Consider the following 25,964-nt stretch of genomic DNA (forward strand, 5'->3'; position numbering starts at 1 on the left):
ATCCAGGCTATGCGCCACAGACTTCTTGGTCATGTTGCTAGTAGGACTTTTCTCAGAATTAACATCTTAGGCCAAATTAATCCCTGGGATATTTCTATTGCATTTTGTCTAAGGAAATATCAATTACAGTGAACAGAAGGATGATCTCATGATGAAAGCAAGTGAATGACTGGGAATCATGGCTGGGATCTCAGATAGATTCCTCTTCTGCTACAAAGTTCCCATATGATATGGATAAACCAACACAAATGCCAGTTGCCTCGATATCCACCTCTGTAAAATGAGGTTAATCCTAATTTACTTCCAGAGCCATCTTTTAAGGATGTGTATTTCTTTGAGCTGTTCTGATAAAAGGAACAACAAAAAAAGAAAACTGGTATATTGCTATTTTTATAAAGTACAAAAAACCAAACAGTAAAGAGGTTCATGTTCTCGGAGATGACAAGTTGACATATCTGCAATTAGTAAGTTTACACTGTCAACTTACTCTGAACAAGAAGGATTAAAAACTCTTTTTGATCTCACTTTGAGCTATCTCAAAGAACAAGGGAGATAAATATGTAAAGCAGACTAGGATTAGTCTAGAATGGAGTAACACTAAGAAAATCATCCTTGAAACTTCAGAAGAGACCAAAAACTACCTTTTGCTGTGCCATTGCTTTTACTTCAAGCAGAAACGAGCGTACCACCAGAAATCAGTAAATGAGTCAACAGTATCCTGCAGCAAATTAATTGACAATTGGTACAGTATGGAAAACTGGAGCACCCTTCCAAGATGTGGGATGCATCATTGTTTCCTGCTGCACGTGAGTGAAGAGAACACAAATAGTCTAGTAGATATTCCTAAATGGGAAGGCTCAGGCATCTGAAGATGGAATCGGCAGAGGGCAGTTAGTCTAGTACGGAAACATCTGGAGTACTGGGTAGGGAAAAAAAGCCCAGTTTTTCCATTAAATATCTGAGTTTTTTTAATCACAGGGGAGCAGAACCTAATCTGACCATTTTCTTCTTGACTATAACAGGACATTAAACCAAAAACTTTGCAAAAATGGTGGAAATATATGTTAGAACTCATTCCAGGATGTAACTGCAAGGAACTACTCCCTTTTCCTTCTGATTTTTATCAGTGAACATATTTTGGAGGTAGGTGGCTATACAAATTAGTTTGTTTTCATAAAAATGATCAGCTAGGAGGGAGCTTCCTTAGCCCTCATTACAAATGCTTTATAATTTAAAGCTCTTTACCGGAGCTGTCAGGGTTCACAATCTGCCCTTTTCTTCCTGATTTGGAGTAGTCATCTGATTCCAGATTGCAAGAATGCTACATGAATGTCCTAATTGCCGTGTAGAAGCAATTACTCTTGCAAACAATGAATAAATGAATATTGTATTAAAATGGAATCATTTGGATGGGAAAGCGTCCAGCCATAGACTGCCCGATGTTGGCACAGTAACTTCAGAGTTATGACATTACAGCTCAAATCCATTCTCCAGATTAGGCAAAGATACCTTGTGTCTCCTGCGTCCTTGGTTCAGGCTCCAGTTGAAAGAGAATCATCTGTGTGTTTTTTTGCACACTCCTGCCTCGGGTCTCCCAGGCACCGAGAGGCAGGAAAAGGCTTCTTTGGGCAACTATGACACAGCTTCAGGATATGCTAAAGCTTTAAGCAACACGACAGTGTCTTTTTTGGGGTTGTTTCTGAAAACATCAAGCGACAATCCAGATGCATATGGAACTTTAACTGTGTAGAATTAGGTACGTTGAAACTTCAGGTTGTCTGATGTCAGCTGAACACAAAAAACACACTGATGCCTACATCTAAGGCATAGAAGAATTTTCTGAAGAATGAGAGATCCAAGTCCCTTCACGGATTTAGGTTTTAGTCCTAAGATTTTCCATAAAATGTGTTATCATTTTTAATCACAGCCATTTGGAGCAATCATCTTCCTTGAGATACGCTCACCTGTGAGTTACACAAATGCTCTTGCATGTTTTGTGCATACAAGAAACTTCCCTATAGCCATCTTTTTTCTTCCTGGAGAGAATCTGCATAATTAGATTAGGTCAAGCTAAAAATGCATTGGTTCTCTCTCTCTCTCCAGCTCTGCAGCAATACTCTAGCTCCACTGACTGATCTAAAGTAGGAACTAGTGCCTCCTGGAAATGTACTTCCTTAGGAAATGTGTTCAGTTAAAATCTCTTCCAAGTACTGATGCAAGTTCTGCCCGTGCTTGTTTTTTCTGCATGTGTTTAGTTTTTACTGCCCTATTTCATGCAGATTTCCATGAGATTTTACTGTTTTGCAGTTGCAACTTATTTTTACTTTGGTTGTCATTTCTGATGTTATTATTATCACAGCACTAGAAAAAGAAAAAAAAAAAAAAAGCTATTTCTTAGAGAAAGCAGAAATGCTGGTCTCTTTGAGGATTAACATGAACTTGTCAGCATGACAGGAAAACAACAGCTTAGATCCCAGTCCGCAAAATCAAACAACTTTACCTCTGTGAATCAGTGAGTAATTCTGAAAGAGGCACTTCGCTAAAACATTCTTCTCTACCCCACTTTCTCCACTTTTGATAAAGTAAGGTCACTTGTTCATGTATGTATTCAACTAACTTGATTTCCTTCCTTAGATAACACCAGCTTATGCTTGACTGCTAACAACAGCAATTTGTGTGGGTGTTTTGAAATGCACCAAAGTTTACATTTCTGAGGCTCATTAAGTCACATCTTTAAATGTAATTTAGGTTGTTCAAAATTATGCATCATATGTTATGACATTTATTTGATGGTATCTAAGCGTAAGAACTGGCAAAAAATTAATAAATCCCACTTGATTATTCCTATAGTAACATTTAATATCCAGTTACCTCCTTCTAGTAAAAAATCCAAGCAGCTTTCAGGGGGTTAGCATTTCTCCTCTCAGATGCTTTGAGGAAGTTGGCACAAATATTTTCTACAAGCTCCAGCAAATGAACCCACTGTATAGAAATTGAAGTGTCTAATCTAATCTGTTGAGGGATCTGCACCACATGCATTACCCTGACATTTAAGGTCTCATAGTCAGTGACCGGTTAACCAAATCTGTCACTGTGACAGACATGTATTTCTACATGCTGTGCCACAACTTAATCTTTTAGGCGCAGTTTAGGTGAAGTATATTGTAGCACAGTGACTCAGAGTCTATAATGTCTTTAATGAAGAAATTTCCAGACCGGTATTAAAACAGATCACTTTTGATTGCCATATTTGCAATAAAGCATGTGAATTTGTCTACTAAGCTACACACCACAGATCAGCTGTTAGACTGTATAACGTTAGTTATCTTTACAATTACTGTTATTATTATGTATTGTTATAACCATCCACCTCTTCTCTTTTCTCTGATACCAGAGTTTGTGACAATGACTTTCTGGAAGTGAAGGTTATTTTGGAAATGGCTGCTTAGTGACACATCTGAACTTCTAAATGACCTCTTTTGATACCTCGTGATTACTGTACCTCACCCTGTAAATCTGCTATGAATCAGAATGTTATCTGACATCTTCGGATTATATAGTAAAATATAATGTTGTTCATAACTCCAGTGCATTTATTACTTTTAACTAACCGAGAAACAGGACAGAAACACACTTTCATTTCTACCCTCCTGTTTTCTTCTGTGGTGGTGTTTGCTTAACAAGGCCGATAATTTTTACGTTGAACTTGCCTCCAGCTTTCTGCACTGGCTCTTTCCACCTGCTGCCCCCAGCTTGGCCTGGCATGCGGGGTCCCAGACCTGACAGGTGGGGTGGTACATGCACGTGTTGCCATCTACTTCTTTCTACAAAGCAGGTTTTCACCATCAGAGAAAGCTCTTGCTGTTGGGAGGACACTGATCCTTTGTTTCTATGAAGAAATGTTTCTACAAGACGCAGACTTTGTAGACTTTTGTGAGTGCAGCTAAATCCACTTGGATTCAGGCTGGTGGAGCCCTAATGCTACCTCCAGCCCCCCTGGAGCACTGGGAATGTCCAGCAGAGCAGGCACTCTCCGCACAGTCTACACATTTCATCCCACCCTTTCTTGACATTCGGTTTTATTAGTCAGCGTCAGGCTTTGTTAAACTTTTTCCCCGGAGGACTGGTTTTGTTTCTAAAGCTTTCCTGACAGCCCTCATCTACCCCAGCCAGTAGTCCTGCCTCTTTGAAGAAAAAAATCCATATACTCCTGATGGAGAACAAGAGACTTCTGCCACCGTGACTCAGCAGCAATTATACTGATTTTTATGCAGAGTTTATTAGGATGTTCCAGAGAAGGAGCTGTGCAAACCTAGTGCGTAAGCTCAGCAATCGCGCTAAAGCAAGGACTAAGTCGTGATCATTGGGATCTTGGCAGTAGGTCCAGAAACACACTGAGATTTGGCGTTTTAAAGTAAGGATCACAGTTCTTCTGACAAAGCGTAGCAATTCTTTAAAATCTAGGTTACTGTGTTCGGTGCTTCAGGCTGAAAAGTTTAATGCCAGATCAATGTGATCCGCTAATGGGTGCAATAAGGCCCCTCAAAGCTTTAATATTCTGAACAAAACACACCCTCCCCCCATATCTGCAATTACTGCCACTGATGGTGATAACACCCCCCCTGAATCTAAGTAAAAGCAGCTGAGATGTTTGTGACACTTGGGGCAGACTTCACAAGAGAACTTCAGGCATTGCTTGAAAAAGGTCTTAATGCACTCTAATATATTTTGAGGTTGCAAAGAACAGCATTAAATAATCACATAGGGGAGAAAGAAAGCTTGTTAAAAGCTCCCCAATTTATTAGACACAGCTTGATGTACAGACTCCCATTCTTCTGGGACAGCATGGTGTGCCACTTGATGGAAATCATGAGGAAACAGTTATATAAAGGGTTGGCTAGCAGAAAAAAGAGGTAACATTTTAAAAACTCTCTTAAAAAAGAAAAGAGGCAGCTTGATGGACCCGAACCCTTTCCATAACTTCATGCCTCTATATCCCATGAATTATTGAAGATGGATTCAGTGCATTATTTCCCAGAGCTGGGTGTGTTGCTCGGGCCATTTATTTGTCCCGCTCACACCAGGCGGCTCAGGCTATGCCCACCTCCCCCCCCCCTCGCAGGCAGCACCCTGTCGTGGGGCTGCCCCGAGGGAGCCCCAGTCTGCAGCACTCCTTGCCTTGGGGTGTGTTTGTTTCCAGCCTCCCTCTGCCAAGTTTCAGTGGTTTCGTTTGGTTTTGCTTTACTGGAAGCCGAGAGAAGAGCTCCCCATGGATGTCCACACTGACAGTGAGGGAAATACCAGGCTCAAGGCAAGTGGGAGCGTGAAGCCTCCTGCTCTGGCATCCCATCCCCAATGGCATGGGCCCTCTCTTTCCTCCTAAGGAGTTTCCATCCGACCTATGCTGGGGGGCGGGGTAAAAAGAAGAAAAGGAGGGGGAAAGGGGAACAGGAAAAGAAAGAAAAGAAAGGTGGGAAAGGGAAGAAGAGAAAAGGGGAACAGAGAAAAGGGGAAAAGAAAGAAACAAAAACTAAAAAGGAATAAGAAGAAACTGAAAAGAAAGAAAAAGACACAAGACGGAAAGAAGCAGTCAGAAAGCAAGAAGAAAGGAAAACGGAGAAAGGAAAAAAGGGAAAGAATAAACCCCTTGAACCAGAGGGCTGTGCCGAGCTAGCGGCCGCAGCGGGGCAAGCCCTGCCCGGCGCACGAACCCGCCCGTGCCGCTGCCGTAGCAGCCGTTGCCGCCGCGAGCGCAGCGCCGCCCGGGTCGCGGGGCGCGCGGGGCGGGGGCGCGGGGCGGGGCGGGGCGGGCGCGGAGGGGCGGGCGCGGGGCGGGCCCGCACGCAGGCGCGGTGGGAGCCCGGGGCGCCCCACGCGGGCGCTCCCAGAGCCTCGGCGGCGGCGCCCGGCTCGGCAGCGAGGGGGGCGCGGGCCGGGGCCGGGGCCGGAGCCGCAGCCGCGGCAGCAGGGCGGCAGCCGCCGCCGCGCTCCGCTCTGTTTCGCTCCGCTCTGTTTCGCTCCGCTCTGTTTCGCTCCGCTCAGCCCAGCCCAGCCGCGCTCTCTCCGCCGTTCGCCCCGCTGCCATGGGGTAGGGGGCGGCGGAGGCGCGGGGGGACGCCGTCAGGCTGCGGCCGCCGGCGGAGCGCGGAGCGGCGCCCCGCGGTTCCGGGGGGGCGTGAGGGGCAGCCGCGGCGGGGCTGGCGCGGGAGGCCAGCCGGGGGGGGCTGCCCCGGTGCAGGCGCGGCGGCGGCGGCGGCAGGCGGAGAGATGATCGCGGAGTTGTTGAGCAGCGCCCTGGGGCTCGCCCTGTACCTCAACACCCTGGGCGCCGACTTCTGCTACGATGACAGGTAGGGCGGGGGACGGCGGGGGCGGGCGGGCGGGGGCTGCTGCCCACCTGCCGGCAGCGGGGCGGCGGCCGCCCCCCTCGGGGCACCCGGGGCGGCGCCGTGGGGTCCCGGCGGCTCCTCGGCTCCGGGTGGCCGCGGCGGCGCCCGCCGCTCGCGGGGCTTTGACAGCTCCCACGCGGGCTCGGTCCCTTCCAGTCCTTCCCAGCGGGAAGGGACCCGCTGCTCTCACTTCGCCTGTCCTGGGCTGATCCCAGCGGGGCGGCGGGGTGCCCGGTCGCCTCCCGTCCCCCCGCTCCGCCGGGACCGAGCCCCGTGCGGGAAGTTGCCGTGCGCTGTCGGGTCCTCGGGGCGGCCGCCGGGACCGGAGCCCCGCCGGCGGGGAGGGAAACAACCGCCTCTGGGCTGGGCTGGGCTCCCTACCTGCTCTTCTCCTGAACGTACCTGCCTTCGGAAGCTGCTGAAAGGCGCTGTTAGCGGTCGGGGAAAATTCCACTTTGTGCCTTTTCCGGTGACTTAATCTGATCACAATTAAAACAGATGCATAATTAAAATGCATTAGGGAGAACGGCACGCCTGGCTAAACTTATTAACCGTCCTGGGGTGTTTCATGCTCCATTGGAATTAAACCATCCAAAAAGTGAGCACGCATTGACTTTGACAGCTTTTCATCGGCCTCTCTCTCTCTGGCGAGCGACCGTCTCCTCCGGGTGCGGGCGGGCAGCTGCCTGCGGGTCCGCGGTGCGGCTCCATCTGCCCAGGCAATGCGGGATGGATCCTCCCGGCGGGAGCGGCCGGCCGGCCCGCCGCTGTGGCGCGGCTCGGCGGCGCGGAGGGAGGGGAGGGATGTGTGGATGAGTGCCTCTGTCTGTGTGTGTGTGTGTGTGTGGACGGTGGGTCCCTGCTTCGTGGCTCCGGTTCACGGTACCAGCTAACTCTCCCAGCAGCTGTCAAGCGGGGTTAGTGCCTTTGGAGATTTTTGTGTGAGAGGAGGAAGGCGAGGAAAGACGGTGAGGCGGGATAAGGGATGCGCCTCAGCAGAAAAACGTTGCTGGATGAGCTGAACTTCCCGGCGCACTGATGGGATGTGAAGGGGTCAGCTATGTCTTTGATTAGGCATTTGCCTTGGGAAATATATATATATACCTACCTGTCCTGGGGTGAATTAGTTACTAAACTTGGAAATTTCCTCCCTTATGCTGTATTACAGTGCACCTGCCGTCTTTAAGGATCTGCCACTGCGTCCAGAATACCCCCCCCTGCTTTAAAGGATTGCTGCTATTAAACCTATTATACTCGAAGTAAATGCCAAGTCCTGGTCCAGGTCTCTGGCTGGGAACAGTGTCAGACGCAGAATGTGGCAATTCAGGCTTCAGTTCTTCAGGTCATTTACATGCACTTGAAGCCTTGTGAAGCGATGGAGTGTTTTTAGGTTTCTGTGAGCCTTCCAATTATCTCCAATGTTTTTTCTTAAACCTATTTTAACGTTTCAAAACTTCGTTCACAAACAGTAAAAGAAAAAAATCTGCTGTTTTCCTGAAATGCAAGCTCTGAGTTGGATCAATAAAAAGTAGTGAATATTTTGACACACTGACACTATTTTAAACCCGCTTGTTGTAGTTAAGAACTGCAGGAGTTGTGGAATATTTATGTAACCCTAAGTAGCATATGTTGCAATATTTAGGCAAAACTGGGTTGTTTAAGGACCTGCTTTATAAGCCTGTCCTGCAGGCCAGTTCAAATTCACTAGGCATAGAAAGCAATTTGAAGTACTACCTGGTGTTACTGATGTGGAGGTCGAGGTTACTCTTGATCTTGCCTGAGTGTGCTTTAATGCAGTTAGAAAATAGTGATGTTTGAGGGTGGAAAAGATAATCACACACTGTCTTTGCTAGTACTAATCACAGACTATTAAAAAGGTGTTCTAAAATACTGCTTTGTTTATGTGTTTACCTCCTACCTAAATAAAGTACTTTTCGTCATTGTAGCTAACATTTAGGCATTCACTAAAGTGCTCTGAAAGCCAGTTAATGGCATTTCTGTATGCAGGGTCATCTAATTAGGATGTTTTTCAACTGCAGCAGTGGAAGGGGCAAGGCAGAAATGGCTGTTGCATGCTAGTAATTGTTGAACTAGAAGGGGTTATCTATTCAAAGAGGCAGGCTCTCAGACCCAAAGTATTCTTTTTAACTGTAATCACAGAATCTCGCTGCCCCGCAGGAGCTGGCTTGAAACGTTACACTAGAAAAGGAGGTCGATGCTGGAGCTGCAGGACACAGCCCTCCATGTGGGAGATGGATCATGCTACTAACTTTAAGTGAATCAAGATTGTGCATTTAAGCTGGGAACCTGCAATGTTTTGTTTCAGGAGGGCAGCATATTGCCATAGCTTTTTTTCTTTTTCCTTTGCCATTATATTGAAATTACATCAGACTGTTCTTTTTTAATATAGTGATCAAGCTTACTATATAAAGGGTGTCTGTAATTGCTTTCTGTATTTTTTTTTTTTAATGTAGGTTGGGTAAGATTAAGTGGCATCGTAAAAACTTCTTATAGCAAAATCAATTTCCCAATGGTAAAACTTAATATTTTAGCGGCTGCACGGCACCAAACCAAAGACTGTATGGACAGTGATATAACAAACTTGCTTGTAGTCTGGGCTTTATGACTCTATATCAAAGGATTCAATATTTTATTTTCTACCCTTCACCCAATTAAACTGAAGTTGTATGAATTTAAAGCCTGAGGAATGTATACATTCTTACTTTTCATCATTATTTTGCTTAACAACTTGTTTCTTTCAGGCTAGACAGATATGTTGCATGCACATAATCGGTGCAAATGTGTGATTTTTGATCAATTGACTTATTGATTACTTTGAATGAAAGTGATAGCCTCTAAACCCAAGAGCCAGTGTAAGGGAGAAACACTGCTTTTTTTTTTTTTTTTTTTTTTTCTCCTGTGGACCTATGAAGCACAAGCTTTTGCCACCCTGTTCTCTCCTACTGTAATTCTCACTGACAGCTGTGATATTTCCTAGTTACATGTGTAGATTATCAGGGGAGAATTCTCCCCAACTCAACCTCCTTGTTCATCTAGCAACAAACAAATATTTTTTTCCCTCTTTTTGCTTATTTGTTTTATTTGAAGCTGGATGTGGCATGCAGTAACCCAAAAGAAGAGATGAACGTGGAAGGAGGTGGGGGGAAATATTTAGCTGTTGTTGATCTAATGCCACAGTGAGCTCACATTGCTTGTTAATAAAGGTTTATTCATTGCTGAACAAAATCTTGGAACTGATAACAAGGGGTAGGGAGAAATGCAATACCCATTCCTGTGGCTGTGTTGAAGATCTTGCTTGTTGCACTGTGTTAAATCCAGCTTCTTGCCAGATTAAACGGGGCTAATCTCTGCACATGCAGTTCTTGTTTCATGCTAATATCTACCAGTATTACAGGAGGGAAACCTATTGCTGCAATTAGGCTTACACACCCATGTAATTATTTTTCCCTGCCATTTAAGCCCCCCCAAAAGTAGGCAATTTGCCCTGTGGGTGCCTTGCATTGAAGTTGTAGTCTTTTGTGTGACCTGTGCTAAATAAGACAGGTCGCTGTCAGTTTATAGCTGGGGTGTGGAAGATTTAGTGCTCTGCATATCTGAGGTCATGCATTGCTACACCAAACCTGTCAAAAGCAACTCATCCATTGAGGTGTTCCTCCCTACCCCCAAATGTCAGAAGAAAGGCATATTTTAAGGAGAGTATTAGTAGGAATCTGTAACCTTGAGTGATGTATTTTCTCTGTGGCACATTGACAAAATTGGCACTCTGGAAAATACATACAGATTTGTCTGTCTCCGTGTAGGACTCTTCTGTGAGATTTGGTAGCACTGACCAACTTACTCTAGTTTGTGCTGCATTTTATTTAGCAGGCCTGAATGGGGCAGCCTTGCTGATGGTAGAAAATATCCAACAGTCTTGTTTCAGAGCTGCGGGGCAATATTGCAAACTGTGTTGAAGAAATCCTGACTTGCATCATTTAAAAACAGGCTGAGCCCATACACATTCGACAGTACCTCTGTTGGGTCTGCCACATGAGATTTAATCTAGCAAGTGACCCAAATACGTGCTCTAGAAGAACAAGTATAAGTACACTGGGGAAAATTGCTTGCCATCTGTCTCCTTGTTGTGTGTGTATATTTGATTATTAATTTACATCTGTGATTTTTTTTATGGCCCCTTTTTGTCATCTACTTTCAATTTTTCAGCTCCAAGTGCACCTCTCCAGTAGCTTGCAGTAGCTCCAGTGTGCAGGTGGCTGCAATCTTGTGAATTCCAGCCGTGAGGCTGGTGGTGGGGAGAAGTGGGGAGGTAAGGACTTGTACGCTTTCTCTGTAGTGTTTTCCCTTTGTCTCTCCTGTTGCGTCCTATATGTGCTAATATAAAATCACCATAAAGATAATTTGTATATGAAAAGGGGACTTTAACATGTTCATAAAGAACAACATAGTCCAAAGACTCCCAAGTAGCTGAGGCTACTTAGTTTTCAGGTACTGTAGTTGAGTATCAACCAAGCGAACCAGTAACTAATAGGAACTAATAGTTCATCCATCTAATAGGATGAACCTGGCATGATATTGTTCTATTAATATGATACCCGTTCCATTTTAATGCTGAATATCATCCAAAGATTTATTTGGCTTTTGATTTAAAAAGCATTTCTGCATAAAAATTTGTGTTGAATGAAACACTTCGATCAAAATGTGAAATCTTTGTGAGCTTTTTTTTTTTTCAGTGGAGATGCTGTAGTATAGAGATTTTTTGGAAGCAAAAAAAGAAATTATGTCCCCGCAGGCTTTATTTTAAGATTCTTGTTGTGTACATAACACTAACATAAACCGAGTCACTTCTGGTAGCTGGTTCAGAGAATAAATTCATGACTGTTAGCAGACGGAGAGTCTCCCTGAGTCACTGACGGGATGCGCCTCATCTGCAGGAAGTTCTTCCAGCACACAATGGAGTTACAAATTCAAATGATCCACTCTCTCCAGCATCTCCCATATGTATTCCAGCTGCACTTCTGAATCCTTTAAGTTTGCCAGAGTGAAAGTTGCTCAGAAGGCTCAGAAGTCTCTCATCTCAATTTGTTAACCATCTGATAGCTGTGAGAGTTCTGAATTAGAGCTCCTTTGCCTTCCTCATCTGGAAGTTTGCCCTTCCCTCATTGTTGGCTGCTAGGATTTTTTTTTTTCTTCCTGTGAAGTTGACTGAAGCACACTTTGCTGTTTGTTTATGGAATTTCTTTCTTTAGCTGAAATATTTGATGCTGAAGCTGTAGATGCAAGCCTGCTGGCAACCTGTGGTGAAAGTTGCTCCAAACATACAGTTGGAGAAGCAGACTAAATCAGAAGACAGAGATGCTTATTCTTACTGTTACTTATGTAAAAGGGAATCTGTTCTTTGGGCCAATGTTTACAATTAGATTTTTTCATTTCTATTTCGAAATATTTTATAGGCTTGACACAGCTTTTGGTTTAACTGTCTTTTTTGAAAAAGTAATCTTTTTAAACCATCCATTTCCCTCAAATTTTTTTATCCCTACTTTTTGTCTGAAATGGTTGTTTGAAAGATGGAAGAGTTTTATCTGGAGACCTGAACCTTATGCTGAAAGTTCTTTGTTCTCCAGCACTTCAGCCCTCAGGTTTTTAAATTAATTTTGGAATTTCTTTTGATTGCAGGAGCCTATTGTTGGCCTTTGAGGCTTGGCGGCCTTTGAACTCCCTGGGCTTTCCCGCTTGGGGTGACTGATCTTATAAATGCTCTTATCTTCCTTTAAAGTGGGAGCTTGTTTTGTGGGCAGGTTATTTAAGTCAGGATGACAGCAGGATTTCATTTCACTTACTCTAGATTGGGTTCTTAGGTCGTATTCCCAGGGTCTCAGGATAGTCCTCTAGACTCGAGATATTTCTGTTATTGCTTGCACGGGCGGTCCCTCCCCAGTAAGAGGGAGAGGGTGTAAATCCTGTAACTTCTTTCCCAGTTTCACCCTCTGCAGAACTCCATACTAAAACATTTTTCCCTGAAGGCAAGCCCGTTCCTGGATGAAACTCGAAGAGCCGGAAGAAATTAGTTTTTGGAATCACACCTTAAATATTACTTAACATGTTCACTCTACTGCTCGGTTTGCTACTTCAGGACAGTTGAAATATCTTGCGGACCTGTGAATGGCTCATAACAGGCATCTCCAAAGGCAGCTGTGTGTGTTTAGGCTCTGTCTTTGGAGGACGCTTCAGCCTAGCACAGGGTTGCTGTTATTTGTATATGACAGCTTATTGTGAAACAAAGAAACATTCTGGATGACCGGGATGGTGGCTAAGGATCAAGTAATCTGTCAATCTCTATTTCACTTTGAGGAAAAAGAAAACCAGTAAATCAGACCGTTTGAAGCTGATGAAACTTGGCCACCCAGCCTCTGTAACCGGGGATGGCTAGTTGATATGCTCCGATGCTCTGCCACCCCAGCCATTCCTGGCCATGTTAGGCTTCAAGAGGGAGAAAAAGTAAAAGTGGCTTCCTTGAATAGTAATCCTTGCGTTCCCTAGGACACTATGAATTACTCTGTTTAGCCTTTGTTGTCCTATTGGCTTCATGAGGAGATTTTTCAAGAATAGTGGGAGGTTTCAGTTGGAGGTAAATAATGCTCATTTATTGTCTGCATATCCCTTCTTTCCTTCATCTCTTCATCTTTTTAATTGCTGTTTGCTTTATTGGAAATATTGTACTTTCAGCACAAGCTGTTTTGTCTTTTATATCTTAATTATTTTGATTTTTTTTTCCAGTGGTTTATTCAAATGGCCCATATTTATGCTTCAAAGCCAGTTAAAAATCAGTAGGTGTATATACCATCACTATAGTAAATAGTGGATTTTTGTTGTATGCCTCAAACTTGAGACCAAGTGTTTTTTGGCATCTCTTCCAGCAGAGAACTGGATAGTCTTCCCGTTAGTCTGCCCCAAAGGCTCCTTAATTTATTTGCGGGGGTCACTGTTGACTGCCTCGGAGCACTTCGTTCTCTCCAGGAGTTAAGCACATTGGCCTCAGCAGCACTCCCAGTCCCAGCTGGCCCAGGAAGCCGGAGACTGACAGGTAATTGAACGAGGATTTTCCACATGGTGGTACAGGCCATTACTGCTAGATGACTGGACTGGTCTGTGGCACCCCCTATTATTCACCAACCTGTCAGTAGGCCAAAAAAAACCTGCTCTGACCTTTGACCTGTGGTTCAAGTGAGGACAGTTTTTTCTGAATTTAGTTAGCATCCTGTTTCCAGGACAGTTTTTTGTGAACTTAACATCACTCTAGGCTATTTTGCTAATGAGAGGATTGTATGATTTTTAACTCCTATGTGTTTTAGTCAGCTAGTCCAGTATTAGTTCAGAGGAACAACACAGTAATTGGTAGCAGAACTATTGCTGTAAAGTCTCTGCCAGTGCCTGGATGCTATTTTCATGCAGCTTGGTAATTTGCATACTCTAAATCCTAAAAAAGGACTTGAACTCTTGAAACAGGGTCACGATTCAGTGACCAAAATTGCCATGGAAACAAACCCACTCAGCAGCAGCCTCAGCCGTTCCTAGATGTCTGTCCTGTCTTCCTTTCCCACCTCCATGGCTTTTTACATGTAACAATTAATAACTGGTGCTGGGCCCAGGAACCAGGCTTCAGTGTGGCGGTTCCCCATCATGGCTGCAGAAAGACCTGCACCCTATGCTTAGGGCACCCTTCTGGTGGGAAACCAGTCTTTGAACCCTCTCAAATACCTAAATAAAAGATAGATACACTGCAACTGTTTGTCTGCAGTCCCAACAGAGATGGTATTTCATTTCTGTACATAGCATTTCCAATTGCTTGGCTACCTGCTCAGAGTAAGTGTGACTTAAGTTGCTTTTCTGGGAATTTTCTCTCCCTCTAATGCACGGGAATGTAGCTCGGAGTTGGATGGCTCTCTGAATCAGATCCTTTTCTTTAGGAGGTAGTGCCTGGCTGATAAGCGTGTAGGCTCCTAACATCGTGGTGCATCAGGAGTGCCTTTACAGCATCTAGCCTCCAGCTGAGTAAAGCATTAAGAAATACTCTTTCACTGAAAATAGTCTCCTTAAGTTGATGTTTGCAGTGGTTTTAAGGTGACAGAATTACTTAGTGGGGGGGAAAAGAAAACCCAAGGCAGTGGATATTGTCCACTATAAAGATCTTTAAGAATTAGCACTGGTACCAGGAAAATAAACCTGTCTATACATAGGGGTCAGCCAAGCCCCTTATTGTGGACTATCACAGTTAAAACCAAGCTCCAAAATCCAAGCCCCAAACTGTTTGGTTTTATCAAAGAGCCCCTTGATATGGCTTCATCCAGGTTCCAATAGGAGATGAAAGGCTTCACAAGGAGCCAAGCATCTGTGTAAAAAAAAAAGATCGGTGTGCTGAAGTGGCCTCTAGTAGGTAGGCAGAGATGGTCTGCCCCATCATCATTTAAAGTCTAGATATTCAGTGCGTGTCTGATCTCTGTTTTAGACCCACGAGTCTCGCGGTGATTCCTGTGCCTGCCTTCCAGCTTGGGGTGTTTCCCTGAAGTGTGTTTTAGCAGATTCAGAGTTCGAGCTGCTGTAAGTGAGGACGTGAGTTGAAGTTCTTTATATATTCATGTCTATACATTTGACAGGCTTTTAGTAGTCACTTTGAAATGAAAGATGCAGTTTGCTGGATTATAAAGTAATAGGTCAACATCTTGGAGGCAGCATGGGGAGAACTAGAACTCCTAATCCAAAATAACTTTTTTTTTTTTCTGCAAATGACTGATTTGTTCCGGGTCTCTAAAATGAAACCTTAAAGTGGGAGCTCATTCTGAAAATCAGCTGCTTCTGGGACTTTGACTTCGGTGTCGAGTCTTGTGTGTGTGTGTGTGGTTTGGTTCCATCATTTTCGGAGTGTGGTTTTGATGGTGGGCCTTTGAGAGGGCACAGGAGGATCTTGCTGACCAATGGGCAAAGCAGTATATTAAGTGATACACTTAAAAGTATGCTTTTTAAAGCACGGGATGCCTGTGCCTTTATAGGCTGTTTAGTACTGTGTCATTTCTCTTCTGCAGGCTGCTCCTTTGGTGCTTTTAGCCTTTATGCGATATTGTAGCACTACAGTAACATAGGAATGTTCTTGGTTTCATTTTACAGCCTGACAGTGTTCCTGGGTCGGGATCAGTTATATTTGGCTGGCTTCTTTGTTTGAGTGGACTAGTACTGGGCTACTTTGAGATGGGGATTAGGTCCAGTTGGAAATTGAGATGAGATGCCTGCAGTCACCTGTGGCCATTAGAGTAGCTTTCCTAACCCCAGGTAACACTGGGGATTTTTCTGACTGAAGTGGAAGGAGCGCATGCTACCTTGTGTGACTCTGTGGGTGTAAGAATCCACTTGTAGCTGTCGTTCTGTAGATTATGAGCCTTCTGCTATATACTCTTTTTTCATGCTTCATACATGTTTTAAAATAGATTTTTTTTCTTTTCAAATAAAAATATATTTGAAAGAACGCTGTGCCTTGTCATATCCTCTAATTTCCAACAGTTATGTGAAGATGAAGGTGTTGTCATGCCTTCTCTTGTACTTGATACTGTATTTATTTGATTTGACTGCTTAGTGTGGCAACAGTATTGATTGTTTTAATTATTTTAATAACAAGATAAAGAAGAAATTAGGCTCAGAAGTGAGGCATAGGCTCAAAAGTGAGGTAGTATCTTAAGAAGCCTTATTTTGTGTGTTATATATCAGCCCTCTGCATACCACTAAAATAAGAAATATATTTATGACTTGGATTCAGCCTGGCTGTCCTTGTTGGTGCCAGAATTTCATTGGTGAATCATCTTGGGCAACTCTCTGAAATAATTTGTGGAGGTTTGTTTGGGAGTTTGGTTTGTGGGTCTTCAGCAAGGCCACTCATTCTGCCATCCTTTCTTTGACCTTCCATACCTCCTTGCAACTCCCACACCAAAAAACCACGGTAGGATTCCTGGGAAGGTACTTCTAGGTATGGTATGCATCTAGCTGTGTATTCCTTCTTGCAAAATCTTGAATTATAGCAAGAATTTCCTTATAATAAATTCCATAAAGCTTCAGTGTGTATGCTTCATTTTCTTCAAACCATTTCAGTTGTGCTTGAGGTAACTTTTAAATGTTATTTATTTATTTTCAGGAGGAAAAGGAGGATTGGTCTTGAAATTAATGTTAGTTGCAGAAGAAAGGTTTCTTATTTAATTAATTATTTGTAATTAAACTTCTGATCTTTTACATTTTTGTAATTAAAGCAGAAGAAAACTTAGGCTTTTTAAACGCACTTTGATCTGAATTAAGGTTCCAGTGCCAAAAAAATAATTGCTGCATGGCTGTATAAATAAAGCTTGCAGAAAGAAAAAGTAGTAAGAGAATGATGAAAAAATTTAATCAAATAAAATAGCATTTTTGTGTGTAGCAGCTTTCATTTTGTAGCACAAACAGTTCTTTATAGCTTCTTTGTAACACCAGTATACTTGAATAAATTTTCTGTTTCTGTGAAAAGACATAGCTGTATGTTCTATTCCATTTCACAGTACATTATTCATCTCTTGTATGTAAATCACTAGGCTTGTTAAAAATGGTAGTATTTCTCTTTAATAAACATCATGCTTCTGGAGAGTTCTCAAGATGCACTTTTTTTAGAAGACAAAAGACTTAAGTATGGGGAAAGACCACAAAGAAAATGGTTCCCCGCATTGTTGGCCTCATGCTAAAAAAGCAAAACCCAAGCTGGATCACTCTGGAGTACCGTCTACACTGCTGTTTGCTGCCAGACACGTTCATACTCTTCCTGGGCTTTGAAAAGATTGCTGAAAGCAGCTCTGCACCAGAGCTGTGCAGCTTCAACTAGTGTTGTGGAGCGTTATGGTTGTGGTGATGTGGCTTGCAGGGTATTGCTGGCAGGTGGAGCCTGAGATGAAAGCTGCCTTCACCCAAACAGACCTGTGGCTATGTGTCTGGATGTGCCCTGAGCTACTGTGCAAGTCATTACATCTTGTACTGCTTCTGTTTCCTCTCCCTGTTTCTGCTCATAATGTGATTGCAAGCTCTTGGCAGCTGAAACTGCATCTTTAGGAGGTCTGTTTCATTGCTTGGTTCAGCATGGCTCGAGCCTTGATAAGGGCATCTGGCTACTTTAAAATGATGGCTTGGGCTTAAAGAAGGGAAGTTCAGTGGAGGTTGCTTTATATACTTTCCTCTTTCCATAGAATTGCTAGATGTCTAGATGCTGTTCAGCCAGAGCATGGCCAGGTTCGCCATAGTTTCTCTTGAGTGTGCTCTGCTATGGCATCGTGTTAGTTTTTAATAAAAAGAAGTCTCACTAACTCTGTTTTGATTAATGTTGAATGAGTGGGTTTGTATGCATTCAAAGCAGAACTCTGAATTACCCTGATTTATGATAGACTTAGGTACTTAGAGCTTCATGCCTGGCTGATACAGGGTTAAAAGCAAAAGGAAGGATTGAATGTCCAGGGAGCTTGAAGCTAGTTGGTCATCTGGAATTTAAAGCCTGCTTCTAGTGCTTGACAAAGAAAATAATGTAAGGATATTAATAAAAAAGATGATGTTTATAAGCAAACAAAACTGATTTGCAGAGGTGCACTAAACCTGTGAGAAATTTTACAGAAAACTCTTCTCCTCTAGGGGACAGTCAGCTCTTTCTTTCATTTTTTTTCCTAAATGTTCCAATTTCAATCAATGTGTGCAATCCTTTCCAAAAATAGTTAAAGGCCACTTTGTTTACGGGCTGGGGGAGTGTCTGGTGAGGAAAGGATCCCCCAAAGAAGAAAGACCTTAAGGAATACTGGCTTTCACCTGGTTGTGTGCTGCATACCTAATCTGCTACCTTGTAATAGAAGTAAGTACTAATATTTGGTATCTTAATCTTTTGAAAAATGATAAAAACACTGACTGTATCGGAATACCTGCAGCATTTTGTTCTTCTGACACTAAGGTATGTGCTCAACCTGCTGTAATTCTCAGCTGTTGACTTGATGTGTATAGAATTCAGCTAGTTTTTCAGGAAAAGAGAAGGTTTGCTGCTCTTTATGTAGCTCTAGATCTCGGTGTTCCTTGGGGATAGTGTTGGAGAAAGTCTCGTCTAAGCAGGAAAATTGGATGGTACAGGTCTGCAGGTACCATGGTGATGAGTATGATATACATATCTTGAAAGGCTCTGATGCAGTAGCTTGAAGCAAGGTACCACCCTGTTATGCACAGTTTCCAGAAATCACATGCTGTGTGTGATATTTAAATCTATCAACTTGGCTCTGTGCTTGGCTTGTTCTGAACATCTTGCAGACTGAAATTTGTAGATTTTCTTGAGGCTCCCTGTATTGTAGCTTATTATAGGCAAAGAGTTTCAGTTTATGTTCGCACTATGCTAATTGTTAATGATGTGAAAAAGCGTATGAGCTTATTTTACAACGAAGAGGTTTAAAACTCAGTTTCTTACTACTGAATCCTAATGTTATGGTACTGTTTTCTGAATAAGTAAAATGACTCTAAAGAATAAAAATAAAGAACTAAGACACAGGTAAATGTAAGTACGGCAAAGATTACAGGATTCCAGAATAAAGAGTATTTTATTAATGCCTATGCCTTATTCTTTCTGTAAATATTTAAGTAAAAATCTAAATGATGTGGATGTGAATTTTCAGTGATGGGTGGGATTAAAATCAGTTTATTGACATTTTATTTCCTTCTGGTCTAGTGTAGTTTAAACAATTTTGCTTAAAAGTATAAATTGCGTTGGATCTTAGTGTGAGCAAGGGTGTAGGGACATCTGTTCGTTGTGTAGCACAGTGGGAGTGATGGCTGAATGTTTTTGCTTGAACAAGGGCACTGAGAGCACTTTATTTTGCATACCTCGTTCAAGATAAGAAATCGTGGGGAAACATCTGTGTGTAGAGTACGAAAATGCACAACGTTATACTTTATATGCTGCTATACATGGCTGAAAAGATACTAATGTGTGGAGAGTATTTGTTTTCCATCCTCATTTTTTGTGGACTGAAATCTATATAAAATGCGTGAGGTAGCAGAGCACAGTCCTGTTAAGGAAGACCAGATATTGTGATAGTTCTTAGCATGAACCTGAAATCGTACCAGTTAGTCCTTTGCCAAGAGTAAGTGAGCACACTTGTAGAATAAGCTGCTCGAGAAACAGCATGATAAGCAGTCTGTATTGTAAAATGCAAAAGAACCCTGTTCATAACAGGATGGTTGCATTTAATATGCATATTTAATTGCACGTATAATAACAGACATAATTTTTCATCTTACCTATACTTGCAGTGCTATCTTATGTCTGCACCAGCAGTGCAGGTCATGGAGGGAGTGAAGGGATGGACCCTGCAATCAGTGAATCTTCCAACAGAGTGATTAAATTGGTATCAAATTATGCCCCTGGGAATTTCTAAGCTCATAAATATAGTAAGCAGTATGGTAATCAGAAAATACAAGTTGTTTTTTTGTATTCAGAGAGTCTTTATTTCTTTAGTCATTGGTCTGGATTTCAGCAGGAACTCTTGTACAGCAGGAACTTCTACGGTTTTACTTTCTGCTGCAAAGGATCTCTGTTGACTTTGCAATTTTTGGGTTTCTTTTTTTTTTTTTTTTTTTTTTTCCTGCTGAAGGTTAGAAGTTAGGTACTTGGGTCACCTTACACTACCCATGCTAAATAAAACTAAATGAGGAAGCTAGTGCGGAGATTGTTTCAGCTATTGCTTCAGGAACTGACTAAACCTTGATTTAATTGAATTCAATTTAGATTGGTTTAATATTGCTACTGTTGTAATTAAAGAAAGAAAACTGCAGCTAACTAATCTGTTTTTCTGTATGTCTCTTGTACCTGCCTGAAATTTATTCTTTTTTGAAGTACAAATGAACGAGTGAGCTCTCCAGCTAAGCAAAGTCAGTGTTTGTGCAGAGATGATTATGCATCAACTATTTCATGCTTATTGGAATGGAAAAAATGAGCAGATTGGAGAGGATGAATAGCCTGCTTAGTAATATCCAAGAAGGAGGAAAAATATGACCTAATAATCTGCTTTAGTGATGATCTGTTTATTGTGTCCTAACTTAGTTAAGGTCAGGATAAAAGCAAATAATTGTGTAGGTCCTACATGCCAGTAAGAGATAAAATGGCAGTGTATGCCTCAGCTTTGCGGCTAAGACTTCAGTTCTACAAACTTGGACATGTGTTCAGCTTTTCAGATGTAAATAGTCCCATTAGATAAAATCTGGGTCCAAATGGAGTCAATGGTAAAACCTGTGGCAATTTAAATAAGGCTAGAGTTTCATGAATGAGTTCAGTGAGACTACTTGTATATATACAAGTTAAACACATGGCTAAGTGTTTGCAGGATAGAGGGCCTGCAAGGATACGAGAATAGGACCCTGGCGATGCAGTTTCAAGTCTGACCTGTCTTGCTGTTGCATGATGGAGAGCCACAGTGAGGAAGTAGGTGAACCTTTTGGGCATAAACAAACACAGTATATAGAACATCATAAATAACTACAATTCATAAAATGCTTGGTTGGTCCTGAATAATGAAGCAGTGAAAAAGTTTATGGGCTGTGCTTGTTCTTGTAATATATTTTTATTTTATATTTTTTGGCACAAATGCATGCAAGGAATTAGTATCATTATTATGTTTCAGTATTCAGAAGAACTTAGTAGCGGGAGATGCTTTCTTTTGGAAGGGGAAGCAAGTAAAATAGAAGTTACAGGCCAGCACCCCGTCCCCCCAGTCTACTACTCAATCATAGGAGTCATGCAATATTTGATAATTATGTCAGCTGTTTTAATCATCGTGTATATTAACTACTTAATTTCATATCACGCTTGGTAAAGAAACACTGTGGATATTATCATAACTGTGACGGTTCTCACCATCTGAGGCTCTCCCTTCCAGATGTTTCACCGGTTTGCAAATTGGATTTGGAGCTGCCTGTGCAACAAAACAACTGTCACATACACTAACAGATCTGTGTCTCTCTCTTTGTGGAGAACATCTTTGCAGAGCCTAGTTTCACGTTTCTTGGTGAGAAAAATAATTTGAATGACTGCCCCCTTAATCCTGTGAGATTTAGATAAGTGCAATTTTTCAGGTTTTTGAGGGAGTCCTAATTTACATTTCGTAACACACACACAACCAAGCAATTAGCATGAAGTCTTATGGCAGCCTGACAGTCCTTTGTGCCTATGGAAACAATTACACAATAGTGCATGTGCAAATAATGTTATCAAGTGCCCTTTGTGCGTGCTCACCCGTTTTACCTGGAGCATACTAAAAAGCTGCAGCCTAATTCTCATTTAAACTCAACCTGCTCTATTGTATGATGAACTTGCATAAAGAGAGAAACGGAGGTTTTAAGAAAATAATAGCTACTATTCATTCTTTTGAATTACTTCATTTTGGCATGCTGTTGTGGCTATTTTTTCTCTGTGTGTGGCTTTAAATGGGAGGAACATGTCCCCCCCCCAGCCCTGAGGTTAGATTCAGGCTGCAACCTTTCCTTTGTCTTTGCTCGCTCTCCTTACAGATAGGTGCAGAACCTTGTCTCTTCTCCAAGTTGGAAACTGATATTGCCTATGTGTTTGGAGAATGGAGGAGAACATACCAGCTCCGCTCTCCTGCCGATTGTGCAGTCCAGTTGTTGTTGGGGAATAGACAGGGAAGACTTGGTGTAGTGGTCAAGTAGGAAAAACAGTAAAGCAGCAAGGCAATAGGAGGTTCAGCACTGGTACGGAGCTCTTCAGCTGTTGTGTGCACAGGTGCCTGGAGCAAATACTTTCTCACTTCTCAGTGTTTGTAGTTCTTAAGGTTTGAGGTGTTTTTGTTTTGGTCTGATAAGATACTGATTTAGTTCCATTCAGTTCAGTTATATTATCCCACTGGGTAGGGAGTGGTACCTTAGGGTGCTTTCAGGAGCACTTGAGAAGAGATTTTCTCCCCCAGTAGCTTCAGACTGAAAGGTGTGAGAAGAGCAACGCATGGAAAAGAGGCAGTGGATGTGCAGTGGTCCTGCGTGTTGGAATCTGTTGTGTTTGCAGGTATCTAAATATTATGGTGACAGTGAGAGAAGGTCTGGAGAAAGGGGAAGGCAAGACAGAAAACACAGAAGGGTGAAATGAGATATAGCCCTTGGTGGCTGTTAGGCATGTGGGATGTGAAGGATCCAAACCCAGTACACAAACTGGGAGAAAAATTGCTCTCAGCATGTGAGTGCTGCTACTGCATTTGCTGAAGGAGACATTAGCTCTAGATTTTGGCAGTCTCAACTCTCCGTTGTAGTGAGCCAGGCTGAGTCAAACTGCTTAAGCCAAGGATGCTTGCCTCACTGAAACAAACCTGAGATCGATTACACCATCAGCACGGCCAACAGGTCTGAAAGGGGTAACCGCTAACGGTGGAAGTGGGGATGAGCAATCGGTGCTGATAATCTGGTCAGAGGGTACCAGGGAACCCTGTCCAGAGAGGCCTCTATGGATTTCACTCCTGCCTTTCATGAGTTTTCAGCTTTCTCTTCTAACCTGTTTGCTCTCCGTCTCCCTGGGTGGTTTTCTCCTCTTGTGTTTCCTACAATGGAAAGCTAATAAGACACACACAGAAAACAGATGCTGGAACAAAAGTAGGAAAAATGAGCAATGACTTTATTAACAGAGTTAGGCCCATTCAAGGAGAAAGACACAATGTGGACTAAAAAAGAGATAAATTGTTTGGGAAAGGAAAACGGATCAAACAGCGTGGCTGAAGACAGGCTTAGCTGTTGCTGTGCAAAAACTAGATGGCTGCAGAAGCTATGATTTTGTGGCTGCCTTGTTTGGCTATTCCTTACACTAAGTGCGAGTTTGCAACAGACAGTGATGATGCGAAGCACTGCTGCTTTCAGCTGGTCCTTGCCAAGGCTGCTGTGTGGCTAATGAAGCACAAGATTTTAACCTAGTCTTGGCAATAGTGGTTTGGATGGAAGGCCAAGCTGAACTATCAGCAGAGAAAATGCTATTTTTAGGGCTATGTATATGAAGAAATAGTTGATGATGTAAAGCTATAGAAACTCTTGGAAAGTGGCACAGTGCCTTGTGCTTTGAATATTTTACTCCGAAGTTTTCAAATCCCTCTCAACATGAGAATTGACTGTGAATGTCAAACATAGCATTGCCCAGCATGTGGCATTCATTTATTATCCCATTATTAGATTAAATGTTATGAATTAAACAAGTATTCTTTTCCCTGTGTTTGCATAGGCTATTGTTATAGAAGACAAACATACATCTTTTAATACCAGATAAATAGGCTCTTCTTGTTCTTTTTGGACTTCACCTTCTTTCCTACCATGTCCACCTTAAAGGACAAAGGATAACTTAATTTTTACATTAAAGAAGAAATTATTTGTAAAGACACATTATACTCCCAGGCCCCTAGACTTGTGGTCTGAAACTGGAAATGTAGCCACAACTAATGTATTCTGAGAACAGCTCAATGTGGACTTTTACTGAAGTGTTTGGTGGATGCTCTCAAGAATGTTGAATGAAGCTTTAAAAGAGTTCCTGCATTTCCCTACATATTGCCTGACTTTTATTGTTGGCACAAGCTGGGTAGAAATGCACTATGTAATTAGACCGCTATCGGTTTATAATGAAAAACAGAATAGTGGTAGGTCTCCTTGCCCCCACTTGTTGGTTCATGTATCCCCCCCCCCCCCCCCATCACTAAAACAGGAAGAAAATACTCTGCGATTTTCATGTTAGCAATTTTTTTTTAAGTATACCATTTTCTTAGATGGGAGGAATGGTTTAAAATTCTAATGGCCATGGCCTGTGTTCACCTTCAGCTGACACGACATTTCTTACAATACATCCATATTCTGTGCATGGTGAGATCTGGGCTTTGTGCATAGTGGCAGAACTGGTATGCAGATGGTGTGGGAGCAGCCTGCTCGTGCAGATGAGCCAGTAACAGCTACAGAGAAAGTTGTCTTGCACCTTGGCAGTACTGCTCTCACCGCAGCTATTGGTCAAGGTGGTATTATGAAGCATATTCAAGTGGTAGGTATATAATGACAATATTCAGAAGGCAATAATAAGAACTATTATACATGAAAATAAAAAACTATTGTGAGCATTCAGGAATGCTAATGCTTTTCGTGGCATGATTTCATCACTTGCTTTGGTGTATAGTTAACTATCTTAAGTCCATGTGGCAATAATATTCTGTTTTCAAGGGATTTAATTGGAGTTTTGGAGACTCTGCAAATATGAGGGACAACTGCAATCTCTGTCCAACCTAATAGAGGACTAAAAGCAGGAAATCATCCAGGGTAAGGGCTGACATATGGGCAATACATACTCTTGAGTTCCTCTGAGGTCTAAATATACTTGCAGAGTCTGAGCTGAAACAGCATTGTATTTTTGTCTCAATGTTAATCTGAGTTATTTGGATTTAGATATTTCTGGCATATGCTAGAGTTGTGGTTCTGTCTTCAGGGCAGACGTAGCCAGAAAGCTGAGATGAAGACCAGTACCAGACTTAGTAAATGGTTTATCTGCAATACGAGTGGTTCAAAAGTATAAACTATATCCTTTCTAATTTATTATCATAACATGAGTTTTGAAGCAGTCAGATCTTTCTAGAGTTGGGTCCTCACTATCTGAGAGATCATACAGGTATAAACTGTCCAAGTCCTAAAGTGCTTGTCGTTCAGGCCCTTATTCTGGAACAAAAAAACTTACAGATAAGAAGTATGTTGGTTTTAGGTATTTTACTTAGTAGGATTGCTTGTATAAACCTAAATATTGGTATGGCTGTCTTATTTTTTTAAGAACATAAAAATCTTAGAGATTTTGCTCATGTTTTATTTCTGATTACTTCATGCTGTGGGTATTGATGATGTAATGGAAATCTGTATCTGGAACGCTGGTGTGGGGAAAACAAATTATGTGTAACGTTTTTCATCAACCATAATTAAAGAAATGACTATTACAATCAAAATTAATTGCAGTTAATAAAGGATTGCTTTCTTTTTTTTTTGGTAATGTATCCAAATCACATTCTCCTAATTTTCCCTTCGTGTTTCAGAAAGCTGTTGGAAAATTGTATTTTGCTTCTTCAATATACCTATCTTCAGGAGAAAAGGGGATTCAGTACTCTCTGAAGGTAGTTATATTTCTGAAATCATTGAACCAAAATGCAATGGTTAACGCTAATAAATATTTACTTTGTTTTTAAGCTTGGAGTGATCAGCAGTGCCACAAGCTAATCTGTGGATTTGCCTGAGGTGGTGGTGTGAGTCTTCAGAGTGATATATTTGAAGTTGCGCTCATCCATTGATTTACTGAATAAAATTTGCACCTTTAACAAAGACCAGTCTATAGCCTTAGCTAGGTAGATAACTTTATGCATATTTTTGAAGTGGTATTCTGCAAAATCTTTCCCCTTTTAATTGCTTTAACATTACTTTCTTCTGTGTGTGTGTGGTTTTTTTTTCTTTTTTTTTTCTTCCAGTCCTAAT

General features: G+C 42.2%; 1 protein-coding gene across 7 annotated transcripts in view; it reads left to right on the top strand.

Annotated features, from left to right (window-relative positions):
- The first annotated feature begins 5,960 nt into the window (after window positions 1-5,960).
- TMTC2 (transmembrane O-mannosyltransferase targeting cadherins 2) overlaps window positions 5,961-25,964 on the top strand; it is a 259,383-nt gene continuing 239,379 nt past the window's right edge. The window contains exons 1-4 of one of the 7 annotated variants that reach the window (XM_087767469.1): window positions 6,281-6,350; window positions 10,614-10,716; window positions 13,325-13,491; window positions 14,914-15,017. Coding sequence is in view for 1 of the 7 variants with exons in the window: in XM_087767467.1 (XP_087623593.1) it covers window positions 6,268-6,350 (83 nt within the window). In the remaining 6 variants the exon portion in view is untranslated. Of the gene's footprint in view, window positions 6,351-7,000; window positions 7,058-10,613; window positions 10,717-13,324; window positions 13,492-14,913; window positions 15,018-25,964 lie in introns of those variants that run through there. The other 6 variants (XM_087767470.1, XM_087767472.1, XM_087767471.1 and 3 more) reach the window with 6 other exon arrangements.

Source organism: Nipponia nippon, unplaced genomic scaffold (genome assembly GCF_047370975.1).
Source record: "Nipponia nippon isolate SJK-2023a ecotype South Korea unplaced genomic scaffold, ASM4737097v1 scaffold_3, whole genome shotgun sequence".
In the NCBI taxonomy this organism is placed as follows: domain Eukaryota; kingdom Metazoa; phylum Chordata; class Aves; order Pelecaniformes; family Threskiornithidae; genus Nipponia; species Nipponia nippon.